This window comes from Rhea pennata, chromosome 8, assembly GCF_028389875.1.
Source record: "Rhea pennata isolate bPtePen1 chromosome 8, bPtePen1.pri, whole genome shotgun sequence".
NCBI classification, from domain to species: Eukaryota; Metazoa; Chordata; class Aves; order Rheiformes; family Rheidae; genus Rhea; species Rhea pennata.
In genome coordinates this window covers 173,524-190,083 of record NC_084670.1, presented here as the reverse complement: position 1 = coordinate 190,083, position 16,560 = coordinate 173,524, and the positions used below count along the sequence as shown (strand labels likewise).

Here is a 16,560-nt window from a genome sequence, read left to right as displayed (position 1 = left end):
ATTGTATTCAAAAAAAGGTAAAGCTTCTACTGCTAATGAAGCTCAAGACATTATTTCTGATTTTTCCAGCCTCTTATAGAAAGTAGCTAAGTGGTTATGGAATACTATTGTTTTTCAAATTGCAGGAGAACCCATGGGTTTACTGGTTTTCAGTCATGATGGAAAACATGATATTTGCCTTAATAAGGATACTGAACTTAAACAAATACATAAAATATTCAGAGATAGTCTAGAAAGTAACAATTGGAAGCTTACAACCAGCAAGAATCATTCAAGATATTTAGTTTACAAAAGGAGTCTAGAGTGTCATATTCTTACGACAACAACAAAACATACTTTCTAATGGCTAATACAGTGAAGCACTGGCATAGCGCTGAATAGGTTGCAAAGCACATCATTAAAGGACAGGTTAGATAAACTTCTATTAGGAATGGCAGAGACATACTTGATTCTACTTTGAGGCTGGGGGTTATAATTACATGATTTTCTAAAAAGCTGTACTTTCTATGGTTCCATGTTTTTAAAAGTTGTAGTCTTAGTTGTCTTGGGAAGAGGAGTCATGCTGGAAGACAGAGGGAAATGCAGGTTAGGTGGAAAAATGCTAATTTAACTGGTAAAAAAACCTGTACTGTACCTGGAGAAGTCAATAAAATTAAATCAAGTATCTTAAAGTATGCGCCTCTGGCACAACCTCTGTGCCCAAGATGCGAAGAAACAACAGTGGACATAGGCAGGGTGGAGAAAGGCAGGAAAGGAATCTTAGGCAGCGAGGTACCAAATACTAAAGACGCTCATCTGCAGTGTACCAAATACTAAAGATGTTCTCATCTGCAGTTTGGTTACAGAGAAATACAGCAAAACATATGAAAGAGACAGGGAGTTGGAGAAGAAAAAATGCCTAAAGAATGCTACAGGAAAAGAGAATGAGGAAAACAGACAGGGAGTGGAAATGAGGACAGAGGTAGAAATAACTGTCAGCCTAGTATCTGATCTTCAAACACCTCTAACGATGTAACACTGTTTATAAACTTCACATCTCTGTGACTTGCAGCCTATTTTTAGTATTTGCAGCCCCAAAACAAATATGTGGTGTTGCAACATTTCTTGGCAGACAATTATTAAGTCATTATTAACTCTGAATTTTCTGCTATTGCACTCTTGCATGACTTCTTATAATGCAGGTCATCTCCTCCTCCTCTGCTATACTCTTTTGGGGGGGGGGGGGAACAAAAACAAAAAAAAAAGTTAGTTACATACTGTTAAGAAAATATCATCTCTCTTCATCCTTCCTCTGATTTAAAGTGGGGTTTTTTTTGCCCAACATATTTGTTAATAATCACTAGAGCAAATCCTAAGTCAGTGAAAGTGTATCTGTCTCTTCTGAATCAATGGAAAGCTACAGAACTACATCAGCTAAGGATCTGATTCAACGTTTTTTGGAAAGAAAGTCTGGAGACTGAAATTAGCCTCATCATTCCAGTGAATACCCACTCCTTTTGTCAGTGTACCAGCTTGAGCACTGCCCTGGGCAAAAGGACATCTATTACCTTATTTCTATTAGCATTTAATCCAAGCACATTAGAATATATGCACTGAATTATAAATAGCTCTCTGGACTGCAGAGTGACCTTAGAGAGATTTTGTAAACTGAGGGTACAATGATCTATCTGTGTTTTTCCCTTTCTCAGAAACCTTAGAGAATAAACTTATGTTATATGTGATAGGTGACACAATAGGAAAATTTATATTAGCCACTGTCTTTCCAGATATTAAAAGAAGGTAAATTCTGCTCAGAAGAAGGCTGAATGCCAAGGATTATGTTTTTTAACTAGTAGAACTATTTTTCTACATACCTCAAAAGTGTTTACAAACATAGGTTTAGACAGAAAGAAGCTAGATCTGATTACCTCCCAAGGTCCTTCAGGCAAATAATCCGTATCCATGCCTCCAGGAAGGCACTCTCAGGCCCAAGAGAGGGTGAAAAAAATGAGCTGAACACAGAACCCTGATCTTCAGTTCCTAGTCTCAGGAGTTTTTCAACATGTCTATTTTTACTAAGTGTTTGTAAGATAAGCAAAGAAAGAAGACAATTAAAAGGAAAATTCATATTGGGAAAGGAAAGAGTCATCTAAGAGCAAGAACTGCTGTAAAGTGAAATCAAAAAAAAACAAAACAAAACAAACCCTACAACTACAAACCAGTGCAATTTACTAGAGGACAGACCAGAAAAGAAACATATTTACATATCAAAACATTAGTTTTAGAGCCTTCCATTTATGGGCTGCAATATGCTAAAAACTTGGTGCTGCACCCAAAACTGTTCCTTTCAACCAGCCTCAATATTTTTGAAGTCCCTGGCCCTCACAGCATGTAGCCAAGAGCCATTCAGTTTTGCATCGAGGAAAATGAATTGATCAAGTTAAAGATGCTGAATAAAGCTAAGTAGCTGGGGCACACCATCTTCAGTCAGCTTGGATGTAGCTGTGGAGAAGGCTTCACAGCATAGTGAAAATTGGGAACCACCTCAAAGACGAATTCATGTCTTTGAAAGGATAGCAAACATAACTACAATGAGTCTAACCAGTAAGAAGGCTGGATGAATGGATGGAAGGAAGGAAGGAAGGAAAGAAAAAAGAAAGAAAGAAATTACATGAAGGAGAGGGAAAAGTAAGACAGGACAAGAGAGAGAGTTCAGACAAATTGAAATTAGAGGTAAGTTAAAAATGAGCTTTAATAATTCTATTTTCCCATAGCTATTAAGAAAAATGTGCTATGACAGTATATCTATTCCCTGGCTGGAATTTATGGAAAATTTAAATGCAGGAAAATAGTTAACTTTATACCCAAAAAGAGTATAATTACTTGAGCTAAAGGGAGAAACTTGTTCTACCACCTGTATGAAGATGCCTCACTGATTTATCCAGAAGCATATTTAAAATATCTTAAGATGCAGGTAGAGAAAATGCTTATTTATTTTTACAGAAGAGTAACACAGTCTATCTTCATTCCTTATGAATTCTTAGTTTCAGTAGCCTTCCCCACAATATGCTCTCCTTCATCTGGCATTTGCATGAAATACTGAGACTGCCCAGTAGAGCCCAGCTTATTTTACAAACTAGAATTCCAGTATGAGAGGCCATTTCAGCACCACGGACGGGGGGACACCCTGCTTTTAGAATTGTGAAACTAGACAAGTAAACATATACTCAGCAGCGGGGAGGTGCCAAGCTTCTTCAGTTCCTTGTGGTGAACTTCTCGGGAAAGTGGAAACTGGTTTGCAGGGAGTTTTGCCTTTGAGGAATCTGAGATGAGATAGACCTAAAAACCATCTACAGAGGATGTGCTACATATTTTTTGTTGCCAGGTATCATTATTATAAATCTTTCCCAGCTCATTTGAATTCAGTTAAGCTGATTATCAGATTGGGTGTCAAGGAGGAATAAAAATCCAGCTCAGATTGACAGACAGCACTGAGGTTTTTATTTCCTTCCACAAGTTTTACCTAATAAATTTCCTGCTACATCATCTTGAATGAGAAAGTACAGGGCTACTGCTACAGCTTGTGAGTTTATTCACATGATGGGTACAATATTTAACATCTTATAAGTATTTTGGGGTACTAAGACACATATACCAGCAGTGAATAACATTTTCAAAACTATCACTTAAATTCATTTCTATACACACTGTATGCACAAAGTGTCACTGGCAAAACTACAAAGATCATTCTCAAATTAGGATTCACTCCCTAAACCAATATTTCCATTTATTTCTAAAACAATTAGCTTTTGGTAAGAGAAAAAAAATACATTTTATGTAGAAAAGCACAGAGTGTGCTCAAGTGAGTGTAACAAGCCTGCACTTTTCTGAGAAAGAAAAGCTGATGAATAATTGGTGTTTCTCTACTGTTTATTCTTCTCACTAAGGATAAAGAAGAAATTCTAATCTAGCATTTACTACGTTACAGTTGGAAAACACTGAACTGTTATCCATAGTCTCTCTGATGTTTTCTCAACAGTTTCACTCACTTCACTTACAATCTATTGAACCCACTAACTGGTAAGACACGTTTTCATTTGCAGCACTTACTATTAAATGAACGAAAGTCAGATTGCTCTGGCAGGCGGCTTTGTAACGAAGTACTATATGTTTTATAACTACCTCCCCTGGCTTTTAGGCTGCATACACTTCACTTTTTCAATGCACGCTTCCATCACATATTACATAGTTCTACAGAGAAGAGGTGAACAGTTTTGAAAGCTGCAGAATGGGGATGGAATAACCTGAGAGGAGCTCAGTGTGTAACCAAACCAAGAGAAGACATCACTTTGGATTGGCATGAGGGATTTTTGCTGAGAGACAGTCAGCACAGCCATTACATTCTCATCCTTTTTAACAAAAAGATGTGTACATGAAACAAACCAAATCTCATATACAACACCCTTGAGAGCACCAGTATTAGCAAAGCAGCACACACGTTGCCTAGCTGACTGTTCCTTTTACCCACTATTGTTCATCTCTCTCAGCAATAAGTCTTCTTTTAAAGCAACAGTAATTAAAGTCCAGATAACTGAATCTCCTGGCAAATGGCCTACCTGACTAAAATAGTGTGAGTAATATATTCCTTAATAGACTTTAATACACACCATTATTAAGACTTGGCTTTTAGTTTCAGTTTTTCAGATTTTCACTGGCTTGGGGAATTGCTTGGAACAACTGCTAAACAACTTGGAAACATCATTTCTACTCCACAGCACATGCAAAAAAATGCACCAGCTTCAGCAGCCACAGTAATGGGATGTGACCTTTCTCCAGGTCCTTCCAAGCAGATGTGTAAAATTTGGAGGCTTAACACTTAAAAGCTCCTCCTCCCAGTTTTCAAAAATGAACACAAACTTATTCCCTGATCAATGAAATCTAACTGTGAAGTTAAAACCAGAGTAATAATTTCCATCAGCAGAAAGTAAAGATATGTGTTTCCCCACCCATATCCTATACAGTTACATGCATCATGACAATGCATACAAACAGATCTGCCCTACCACACAATTTATTAAGTACTCTTCTGTCTGGGCAAAATGCATGTTTTCAGCTTCCTAGTGCCTTTCCTCTTGTAGATGAGCCACAAAGTCAGAAGCTAATTCAGGCAGAGGCCCATTTTCTTCCTGCTGAACTTGTAGGAATATCTTCTAAGAAAGCATTTTGTCCATAGAAACTAGCTAGTTTTGATTTGACTGAAAGACTGTGGTTTGTTAATCACTTTATCTCAGTAACTGGAAAAACACAATTAAAAAATAGTTTTTTTTTTTTTTTTTTTTTTTTTTAGTGTCTTAAATTACTTCAAGGGCATGTCTATAGCGTACAGCACAGTGATATGTTGATGATCCCAAGAGGTCAGGTGAGTCATTTAAACATCTTGCAGAATCAGTAGGTTGAATCTAAAATCAGCAAAGCAGCTTTAGTTCAGTGCCATGTCAAGGTAACTACAGTACCACCTAAGTGCACTTAGTTGTTAAGTAAACCCCAATTCAGGTATCACTGCCCTATGGTCTATTGCAGAATGCAGCATACCCCTAATGCTTAGAGAACTGATCTATTTTATAGAGTCTCCAACGGTCTTATTGGAAGTAAAAGAGTTGACCTATCCCAGGTAATAAAAGAAATATTACATTAGTACAATCAGACATACTATGAAATGTGGAACTAATACCCAAACGGCTTTACAGAGAGCTCAGATTCAGCAAGGTCTTTAAGGCTCATAGCCCTGCTGTATTCAAGCTGGGTCCCACACTAGGTTTCAGAACTATTAACCTCAGACACAGCACCATTCACATAGTACTGCACCTGAGTTGTCTTAGAACACAGAGCTCACGGGAACAGAGTTACCTCTGACCTAACATGCCCTGTAATTCTGAAACAGCTTCAACACAGTGAGCTACACTTCTAGAAGGATTATTTGGTGAATCACGCTGCATGAAAGAAAAGCCCAGAAAGTCCTAGCTGTGTTGTTTCAGTGCTGCCCAAGAACAACTGCAAGCCTTTGCCACTGAGTTATGGGAGATGTTACTTGGGCAGTGGTGACTACATGGAATCAAGGTTGGTGTTCATCTCCTTGCCTCATTTAACTGCTACCTCAAACTGTTCACAGAAAGAGAAAAAAAGAAAGAAGAAAAAAAAAGATCAGGAGCTGAATTTGCAAAAACTGTCCATTTACCTTGTATTGTCTTCATCAAGACTGTGCAAGAGAATTTTATAGTCCTTAATGCGTTTATCTCCTTTGTGAAGAAGTACTACTAATTTCATTAAAGTACCTCCATTATTTTTCCTGTTGACAATATATACAGGGAGAATAGGAGACAGCTTAAGCTGTTTATTGCTCTCTAACTTAGACACACCTTAGCTGTAGTGCTTAAATAAGTCACTTCTAGTTAGCAACCTAAGTATATAACATCATGCCTAGAGTCATAAGGCAAAGAAACAATGCCAGGTCTCAAACCCTAAGCTCAGGCCGAGACCATTAGAGCATAGTGTTTAGGATGGAATTAGTATGGAAAAGGCATCTTCGTAAGCCACTAGAAGGGATACGACAAACAGTTCAATACTCTGATTTGATCCATTATCCAAGACACAGCCACAACACAGATTATTTTAGGGAGTTATGTCAGGGAAAAGGAACAATTTCAGCACATCAGAACACAAACAGAATCACTGAAAGATGCATCATCTGAGAAAACTCACAGGTAGTCCTGTTCACTTCACAAGTGCTCTTCATGCAGGTAGGAACTGTTCACTCAAGTGAGGGCTCCAGGGCTGAGTCCCTCCAGCAGCCAAATCACTACCACTGATTTGCATTACTGCTGTCACTATTAAAGCACTATCTATACACTGCCAGGGAGCACCCTCTTGGCCAGCCGCAATACAAATGTGATGGTGCACACCCACGCCCTGCTCTGGAGAGAAATAAACAAGTTCCCCGATGAGAGGGCTAGAGAAGCAGAAAAGCTGACTATAAGCTGAAGAACAGACTTTGCCAGGGTCTCAGTCCTACATGCTGTGCAGAAACTAGACAAGCTGCAACACATGGCCAAGGGATCCCAGAACATACCAACACCACAAATAATACAGGTATAGCCACCGTGGCCAGTTCAAATCTGGTAACAAGGTCCTACCTATATCAGCACAAGATAACACAGAAGGTACTGGCTTCTAAATACGGCATTCAGATTGGAAGAACTCAGAAGAATAGTTATGCATTTCCCAATAGCCACATATCCTCAAGGTGGTAAGGCTAGGCTTCTGGACTAAAGAGAAATGCAGAATCAAATTCAAAGACTTTCTTAACAATTTTTAAAATCTCTATTCACTGCAAAACTAAGAAGTGAAATAGATTGTATTAACATATTTACCTGTTATGAATGGGTCCTCTGAACTTTGGATCAAATTTCCTTGGTTCACCTGCATTTAAAATAAAACAGTATAAAAATAAGTCCTTATTAAAAAAAAAAAATGTAATTTATATGCAAGGAGGTGTTAAAAGCAGTCCTTTAAGAACATCTTCCCTATACTCCCTTATAACCAGGCCTGTTAAAATAATTTCATGCAAACAATATCCATAATTCACCAGTATAATTACTTAGTAATTGTAGGCAAGATCAGTTTTTTTCCCCTCTAGCTTAAGAACTTTGAGGGCTCCCATTACCACAGGGTAAATCATATTTACTGTATATCATATCTTAATATCAATGCATACTGTTCACAGCAGAAAGTTGCTGATACTTGAGAGAGAAATTGTGTCCCACAGCCACGTGCTAAGTGTGTGAGGCAGCATGTAACTGAACCTATCTCTCTGGAGCTGCAAGCTAAGTCTTGGTGATTTTTCTCTAAATAAATGGTTCCAAGTCATGTCTGGACTTCAACATAACTGAGTTCCTATATTTACAGTCTTGTAGAATTATTTTTACTTCTTATTGCTTTGCTTAGAAGACTTTGCAGGCATCAAAGTTGCAGGATACAGGAATAACAGCCCCAAGGTAAGTTAACTGCAGCTCGGCTTTGCTCTTGCTTCCATGGAGGTTAACAGATGACACACCACGGCTGGAGACTGCAGGAATTCAGCAGTGACCCTGCTGTGAGCCACATGTCACACTGAAGATCTCACAATCACCCCAAATATTTTGTAATTATAAGCAGGATAGGAAGGACTCTCTGTGGGTCAGATTTATTGCTGCCCAACATCTTACACATTACCAGTGCTAGTATAGTGTGGGTATGTTCTTTACTGCTATTTCAATCAGGAACCACTACATTCAGTAGCAAACTTAGTTGGTGAAACTACAAGTTCTTGGTTTTGAGCAAGCTGGGGAAGAGAAGCCTGGAAAAGGAGCTGAGTAGATTTTACTGGCTGTAGTCTTCTGCGAATGCACCCTGTTACTTACACACCAGTATACTGCCTAGCCCTTACAGCCTTAGTCAGAAACTTATTCAGGTGCTTGCGGAAGCTCTGCACAAGCAAGAAGTAGACCAAGCTGCATTGTACATGGACAGGGTCAGCAGCAGCGCCAGCACAGAACGTGGCAAGCTCACCAGCAATGTCGTTTTCTTTTAGTCAAATATGTAGTTGTATCTTGGTTAACACACAAGTTTGAGGATGATAATAATGAGACAAACCATCCACTTAAGATTCAAATGATACCAACAAACAAGAAGTAATAGCTGGTTTTACAGAAGATCTTTATCAAAAACACCCACACAAACAAAAATACGCTTGTATAGTAAGCTGTTTCCTAATTACTTTACAGAACACAGCCATTCTGAGCAGTGAACAGGTGTCAGTTTGTTAACAAATTAATCAAGAAATGGCTTATGAGCTTTACCTTTCTTATAAATCACTGACTAAAATGTGGACAAAAATAATAATTTAAGTACTTAGTGGTACATTCTTCCAGTTACTTTAAAATGATCAGTGATCCAAATGAACTTCTTCTGGTTTCACACTTCAGAGAAAATGCTTAGTGCACTTTACCTCATCTCAATTTGTATTTATTTTGAGAACTATTAATATTCTAATTGCTAATTTAAGCTTGAGATAAAATGCTTTTCCCTAAATCCCTTGAAGTTGAAATTTGCTTTTACTGAAGCTTTTAACATATAAGACCCAGACAGTCTGTAAAATTGAATCTTTAAAAGAAATCAAGAATGAACATTCTTCAAAGAAGCAAAGGAACACCTAAAATAACCTTAAAGTTTTTCAGTCAAGAGTTTTTATTATCTTCTAGTGTTCTGCAAAACTATATTGGCTTAGTATTCCTATATCAAGAATCATTCTGTTTATTAGAATAAAATACACCATTCTTTTCTTTGTGTATCTGACTCCACCTACATATAAACAGAATCATTCCAGATTGTCAGAGAAATAAAATGGTATTTTAAGAGATAGGCTTCCACAAAGTAATTTCTAAAATGCATACAGTTTACTAGCCAAGTAATACTTTATAAAGAGAACATAAACTAGTCAGCAAACCGATAATGAGAAAGAGATTTCTTGTATTCAGTTCATCAAGCAATAATTAAAACCTGCAATGGACAGTGTTTTCTATTGAAACTAATGGATGCTTCCCATCAGCACTTTCCTGTCAGATGACTTGGCCTCTCCTTTCATCTCTTTCCCACTTGACTTTGTCCTTTTATCTGAGATCAGCCACTGCAGAGCACTACAGTGCGTGCGTGTGCACACACACATGTAAACACCCCTTCATGAGCAGCTACCTTAAAAATAACCTGCTTCTCTCTGCTACTGAAAATCGTTTTACTTTAGAGTATCAATAATTTTCTATGCAGAAAGGAGAACCGTGTTTTGTACCACGTGCTATTTTCACAGACTTCAGCATTAACTCACTTCCAATTGATTCATGTCTATGAACTCCATCAAAACCTTAAGAGCACATGCGACACAGCAATGCAACTACCAGCTGGCACAAGTCCAGCTAGCAGGACTGCGGGCAGAGCGAGCTCCTGTCCGTGTCTGTCTGCATGCCACCCCTGCAGCGCGCACATGTGCACCATCTGCTTCACGGGGATGAAAAAACAGGAGCAAAAAAACGAAGCACAGTTCGCACAGCAGGAAAGAGTATCTGTATAGAGTCCCTTTGCCAAACATTTATGGTTGATCAGGCTTTCCTGTCTCTTCTCCTTTGACTAGTAGATGTTGGCACCCCCAGTACTGTTTGTCTAATCTGAAAGTCCATCCAGTATCATTCAATCATGCTTTAATCTAACATCTACAATTCTAGCAGTGTTTACAAAACCCCAACACTTCATTTAATTCAGAGTTTGAGTTAGAATTCTTTAACAGTGGTTTGGAACATTTATAATAGCTTTGCTTTGTATTTCTAATACGAATTTTGGTGTATACCATGTGAAACCTTGATAGCAATCTCCATTAATTTCATTGTCAGATTCAGCTTACAACTTTAAATCCAAAATCCCTTTAGGCTGTAATCTCGTAAATACTTACATATGCAGAGAACTTTCTATACATAAGTCTCATCAGACTCCTAACCCTAAAGCTATATGCACGCTAGAACATTTGGAGAGATGGGGATTACAGACTGTATTCCAAACTAATCGCAGTAAAGGGATTATAGGTCAAATTCTTACCTGATGAATCTCCATTCATATAAATCAAGGATGAATTTAATCCAGGAGACTTCTAATGTTTCCTTACAATGATGACAGCTAGAATTTTTTTTTTCTCACTTTTGGTCAAGGCTGCTCATTATAGAAAACAATGCAGTGTAAGCCAGAGGCATCGATTTTCAGCAGATCAGTGTCCCTCACAGCTACACATTCTAATTCTCTAACAGTTTGTTTTTAGTAATCACACAGATGCCAAAGATTAGTCCATTTTGTGTCAAATAGTTGTTTCCTATATGCTTATAAAGTAGAAGGTCTTCAACTGATAAAGATGTAACAGAAAATCCCCAGATCTGCACTTAAAAGGCAAGCCAGTACATTCGAGTGACTTAGCGTTAAGTCACTTTACTACAGAGACCTGGAATGGGCCTGAGTTTCAAAGAGGAAATTTCTTGCTAAATTATCTCAAGCTGGGCAACAACAGTTGAGGTTGCCAAAATGATTTTTTTTAAATGCAGGCTTCCTTAAATTTGAAAGGGGGTTTTCTCAGGTCCCAGAAAGTCTATCACTCTCTCATGTAAATTCTGATCAGGTCATAAGCAGTCCTGGAGGTCTGAAATGTCACTTGTCATGCAGGGCCAGGAGTTCGCTGCTATGCAGTGGTTTTGGCATGCTCTGCATTTTAAGCAGTCAGCACGCGTGCACTCTCTCTCTCTCCACCCCCCCGTATATATACACACACACATATACACATAGAGATACACACATATATGTATGAGTGTGTGTACACACACATACACACTCATGCAACACACGGTTTCATAAAATACTGGCCAAAGATACTGCAAGGGAGATACTTGCTTTTAAGAAAGCACATAAAAAGATCATCAGTGCTTCCCTTTATGAAGAACATGCTTATTTTATTTTTTTCCCCCTTAAAACTTAGCCCTTTCAAAGAGCAAAAAACAGTCAACTTACTGCAACTCTATTCATCCTTGGTAGGAACTTCAGCTTCATTACTACTAAACACACAGCCAAGATGCAAAGGTTAGCACAGGTACAAAATCAGAATGGAGACCTATTGATTGGATGCTGTACAGACTCCATAACTCATTTGAGATTAAAATACAATAAGGCTGAGAATTGCATGTATTTTCAGCTCTACTGCTGTTACAGTCAATTTGAAGTTTGTCTTTTCTTTCAGAATACCCCGAACAAGTTACCTGAATAATATTTGAAATTACAACACTTCTGATTCAGTGTTGCCATAATGAGAAGCGACAGTAATGGATGCATTGGATGGATGAGGATCCAGAAGAGCATGCACAGCTGAGGAAGGGAAAGGTTACAGCACAAGTGAGACGAGTAACAGTGCTCTTGTCAAGGGAGCGTATTTACCAGGTATGCTGACAGATCAACTTCTCTACTTTGCCTGCTGCAGCATGGATTTTTAGCATATGTATCCTAGGTTGCTACATTCTTCTTTCAGTTCATCTGCAGCTATTCCTTGGGTTTCAAAGGGCTATCAAATAACTGTAACTACAAATACATATAAAAATAAGCCATTACCAGTAAGTACATTTACATCTAGATATATGTATCTAGATGCACAGAGTATATCTATGTTGCTTCACATGGATAAGTAGAAATACTTGCTTCAGTCAAATGATCACATCATAAATACATTCTCCTAATGCTTTAACGCAAGCCTGTATATAATCCTCTAAGTTAATTACAGCTAAAGACATCTGTTCCAATCTTTCTATGAAAATATATATATACATACATATATATATATATATATATATATTCACAATTTTCAGGTGAAGATCAAGCCCAGAATACATAACACAACAGAAAGACATAAACAGTTGTGTAAGAAGTTTGAAAAGAGACTATAAAGACATTTTGGAATGTAACTTAAAACTGAGCGCATCTAATAAATAGTTTTGTTTGCAAATATTTGTTATTCTTTTGGATGAAAAGCACAGTGTTTGATAGAATTCTGACCTCCTGAGAACTACTGAACTTTCTCCTTGCAAGTGCTCTGGCATAATGCCAACAGGTCTCTCAAATCATTACAGTCTACTCTTTCTTTGATGTTACCTGGAGATAAGCATGCAATCTTTCTTACTCCAAGTACAAAACAGATCTCATTATCTCCCTGTTATCTGTTCAAACCTAGCATCTCTGCTACCAGATTGTTTTTTTCTGAGGTAAACCTCACTAGCCCAGTCTGTTGATGAAGAAACAAACAACAAAGGGTGATTTTTTTCTTTAAAGCAATCAATATCTAGGCAGTATTTCATGTAACTGTTAAATAAGTTTAAGAATTTTCAAAGGAGAAACAGTAAAATAATTTTCATACCTCAGAGTATTACCCATAAATATCCCGCCATCCCAATCTTACAGCTATATAGTGACATCTTCCAATGCTGTCAGCCTAGTATATACTCAAATGAAAGAAACAGCCACCAAAAACAGGGGAACAACAATTCCCATTTTAATTCATGCTACTGAAAGAATATGCAATTTTTAAGGGAACTTTGTGGAAGATCTCGCAGTTGCATAAAGAGAGAGAGAGAGAGAGAGAAAGAGAGAGAGAGAGAGAGAGAGAGAGAGAGAGAGAGAGAGAGAGAGAGAAAACATGCACGGAGTTTTTCAAGTACACAGGGGCCAAGATTTGGAAACAAGTAATTTTACAACTATTCTGAAGAAGCAAAGTTGACTCACTATTGATCCACAAGTGAGAACATATGTGGGAAAACATGGAGACACACCCTGAGGACTTTGAGGTGAGAAACATCGTATTATCTGAATATAGATCATAATGCATCTGTAACACTAAGTATAAGATTATGATTAATATGTCATTTATTACTTAGGGACAGACTCCACCTGAAGTATTCATATAGAATTTCCAGTGGGAAAAATGGACTCTATCCACTGTTGAGAGGAGAGAAAGTTAAACAATTAGAGTTTATATATTTCATTCTGCTAATAAACATTTAATTCAGTTGACTAAATCTGATACCTCATTTTAGATGCTGTTTATCATAACTAACAATGTTATACTACTTGGTATTTGCAGTGAGTTTTAATTTTACCAATGGAAACCATTCAGTAACAGAACATTTCAGTCATCCATTGAAAAGCAAAAAAATCACTTTACCTCTTCAGATGTTATGTACTGGTAATAAAATAGGAAACTGAGAGGAAAAGTCCTAAGGAGGTGATTATTTAGCTTACACATTTATATCACCTTTTTATCATTATTAGAGAAAATTTGAGAAATTATTCCACTGGAACTTATATACAAAAAAAGCTGCTAAATAAAAATAATTGGCTGATGACATTTATCATGAGTACACAAAACAGTTCTGCTACTAATGATTATATCTTTCTCTCTGACCCCTAATTTCTACAGGTTACTGATGGGAGTCGAATTAAACCAAATTCAGTTCTACTGCTCACTGCAGTTCAGAAAAGATGCAATACAAAGAGCCCAAGCAGCATCCCTGTTTCTGCTATGACACTACAGGAAGGAATGCATGATCTTCACACGTTCAGCACAGCTGCCGATTTCAAACAGGCTCGGCTGCACTCCCAGCAATACCCTCACTAGACAGAGACGCCTGCTAAAGAAGTCATGAGATCAGACGTTCCACCATGAAGGAAATATCACTGTCAGATGGATTTCGCTGCCATAGTTAATGGCAGAGGTGATAAAGGTAATTATGAAATCCAAGCCATCCCTGTAGTAAATGCCAGTGACAATTACATTGGTATGAGAGACACTAGTCTTCTGTTAACATCAAATATCTAAGTAGCTTCATGTCCAAACAGTGCCCCAAATCACAGTGTTTGCCTGCATGATTTTAATTGCTGAATAAAAACAATATATTCATAAAAATATTCATACATCTATTACAATGCTGTACTCAGTGCAGTCATGATTATTCCCACCAGCTGTACAGATAGCCCTAAATATGTTTCGGGATGAACATCTTCTCTTCTCTTCCCTCTCCTTTTTTCATGGTACTTTTTTTCTTTTTTCATGTGGTACTTAATCGTAAGAGCTGCATCATGAGATTGTGGTTTTACACATTCTCGAAGTCTTCAGATTCAGGCATATAGAGTCCTCTACCATTATGTTTTCTTTGAAAGCATTTTATTGAGTTCTGTCTCAATATCTCATAGCAGTATGCTGCAAGTATTGCTCACAGACAGTCTCAGCACTTTCCATAAGCCTGGTCTCCATCCTAGAAAACACTGCACACACAATCACACACAGGAAATGTATCTGCATTTGGCAAGTACATCCTGACTGCAAAATTCATACTTCCAACTTGATTTTTGAAGATAATAAAGACAAATTCAAAGTCAAAATTTAAGGGTAGTATATAGTGTCAGAGGCAAGGACAGGCCTAGACTTGAGCTTAAATGGGGCCACCAGGCCCATGGGCAAAGGGTGTGGGTGGAGACTCCAAGTAAGGCTCATCAGGGCTCAGACAAATCTCATGGCTTGAATAACTGCTGTCAAATTAGGAAGATACGGAAAGTTAGATAGAAGTGGCAACATTTTCTAATATTACTGTAATATCAGAAACAAATATTCCTTCATTCAGTAGATTAGGATTTGGACTTTTGCTTTTGATGCTAGCTATCTAGCTTTTTAGGACATTTTGAAGTTCAGCAATTACAGTGATTTACTGAACCAGATTTTGTGCAATGAAAAATTACCTCTTCATTTAGAACTCTAATACTAAAATACAAATGACTGTTTCAGAGTGCTGTCTTACCACCTACTTAAGGATCTCTTCTTGTGAAGATAATGAGATTAAAGGGTTTTTTCTAGCCTCTGCTTTCCTCATTCCAAACAGAAAATACTTGTTTTGTTCAATTAGAGAAGAATTCAATAACTTCTCAAAGTAGAATTTACTTATTAACTAAATGTCAGACTTGACTCCTGGTTTATATCAGAAAAGTCTTATCAAAATATGCACAGACCAGTACAACAAACACAGTAGGCTCTACAGTTCTATCTGCCTTTTATTTGAGGTGTTCAGCTCCACCTCACCATGCTCCTAAAATAAATATATTTTAACACAGAAGAGATTGGCAGAGGGTGACAGAGCACTGGAACAGGTTGCCCAGAGAGGCTGTGGAGTCTCCTTCTCTGGAGATATTCAAAACCCACCTGGACATGATCCTGTGCAATGTGCTCTAGGTGACCCTGCTTGAGCAGGGAGTCTGGATTAGACGCTCTCCAGAGGTCCCTTCCAACCTCAACCATTCTGTGATTGGCAGAGCTAAAACTTTGGAGGAGTGATGTCTGACAGCAATGCCAGAGAGTAGAGAATGTAAGTTATGCTGTCACATAAGTTACAGAAACCCACCATGGTCCAGAAAACAAGTGTATTATGAACATAATATCTTTTGCAGGGCCAAAACCTTTTCTTTGAATCATAAAAGCATAGAATCGGTTTGGTTGGAAGGGACCTCTGGAGATCATCTAGTCCAACTCCCTTGCTCAAGCAGAGTCACCTAGAGCATGTTAGACAGCGTTGCATCCAGGCAGGCTTTGAATATCTCCAGAGAAGGAGACTCCACAAAGAACCTTTCTGTACAGTAATTTCTACAAAATAATTATGCGCAAAATAACTTCTCTCTAGTTTAATTTAGAGTCTGTAGTATTACTCCCTAATGACAAACTCTGGTCATAAGGCATACTAAAACGAGCCTTTGTTCATTGCTTATGTAGGAGCCCAGTTTAATACATAAGAACAGCCACACCAGATCACAAGAAAGATCCACGGGACCATACCCTGTATCTAGCAAAGAGCCATGGTGGATACCTGGGAAGTATAAAATTAAGGCAAACAGTGGTATTTCCCTAAAATTCTCACTGACATTAACAAGATTTGC

The 16,560-nt window shown here is 37.9% G+C and overlaps 1 protein-coding gene across 2 annotated transcripts in view; it reads right to left on the bottom strand.

Moving 5' to 3' along the window:
- SLC44A5 (solute carrier family 44 member 5) overlaps positions 1-16,560 on the bottom strand; it is a 108,703-nt gene that overhangs the window by 44,567 nt on the left and 47,576 nt on the right. For both annotated transcript variants that reach the window (XM_062580991.1, XM_062580989.1), the window contains exon 2: positions 7,407-7,455. In XM_062580991.1, coding sequence (XP_062436975.1) covers positions 7,407-7,455 — 49 coding nt within the window. The remainder of the gene's footprint in view (positions 1-7,406; positions 7,456-16,560) is intronic.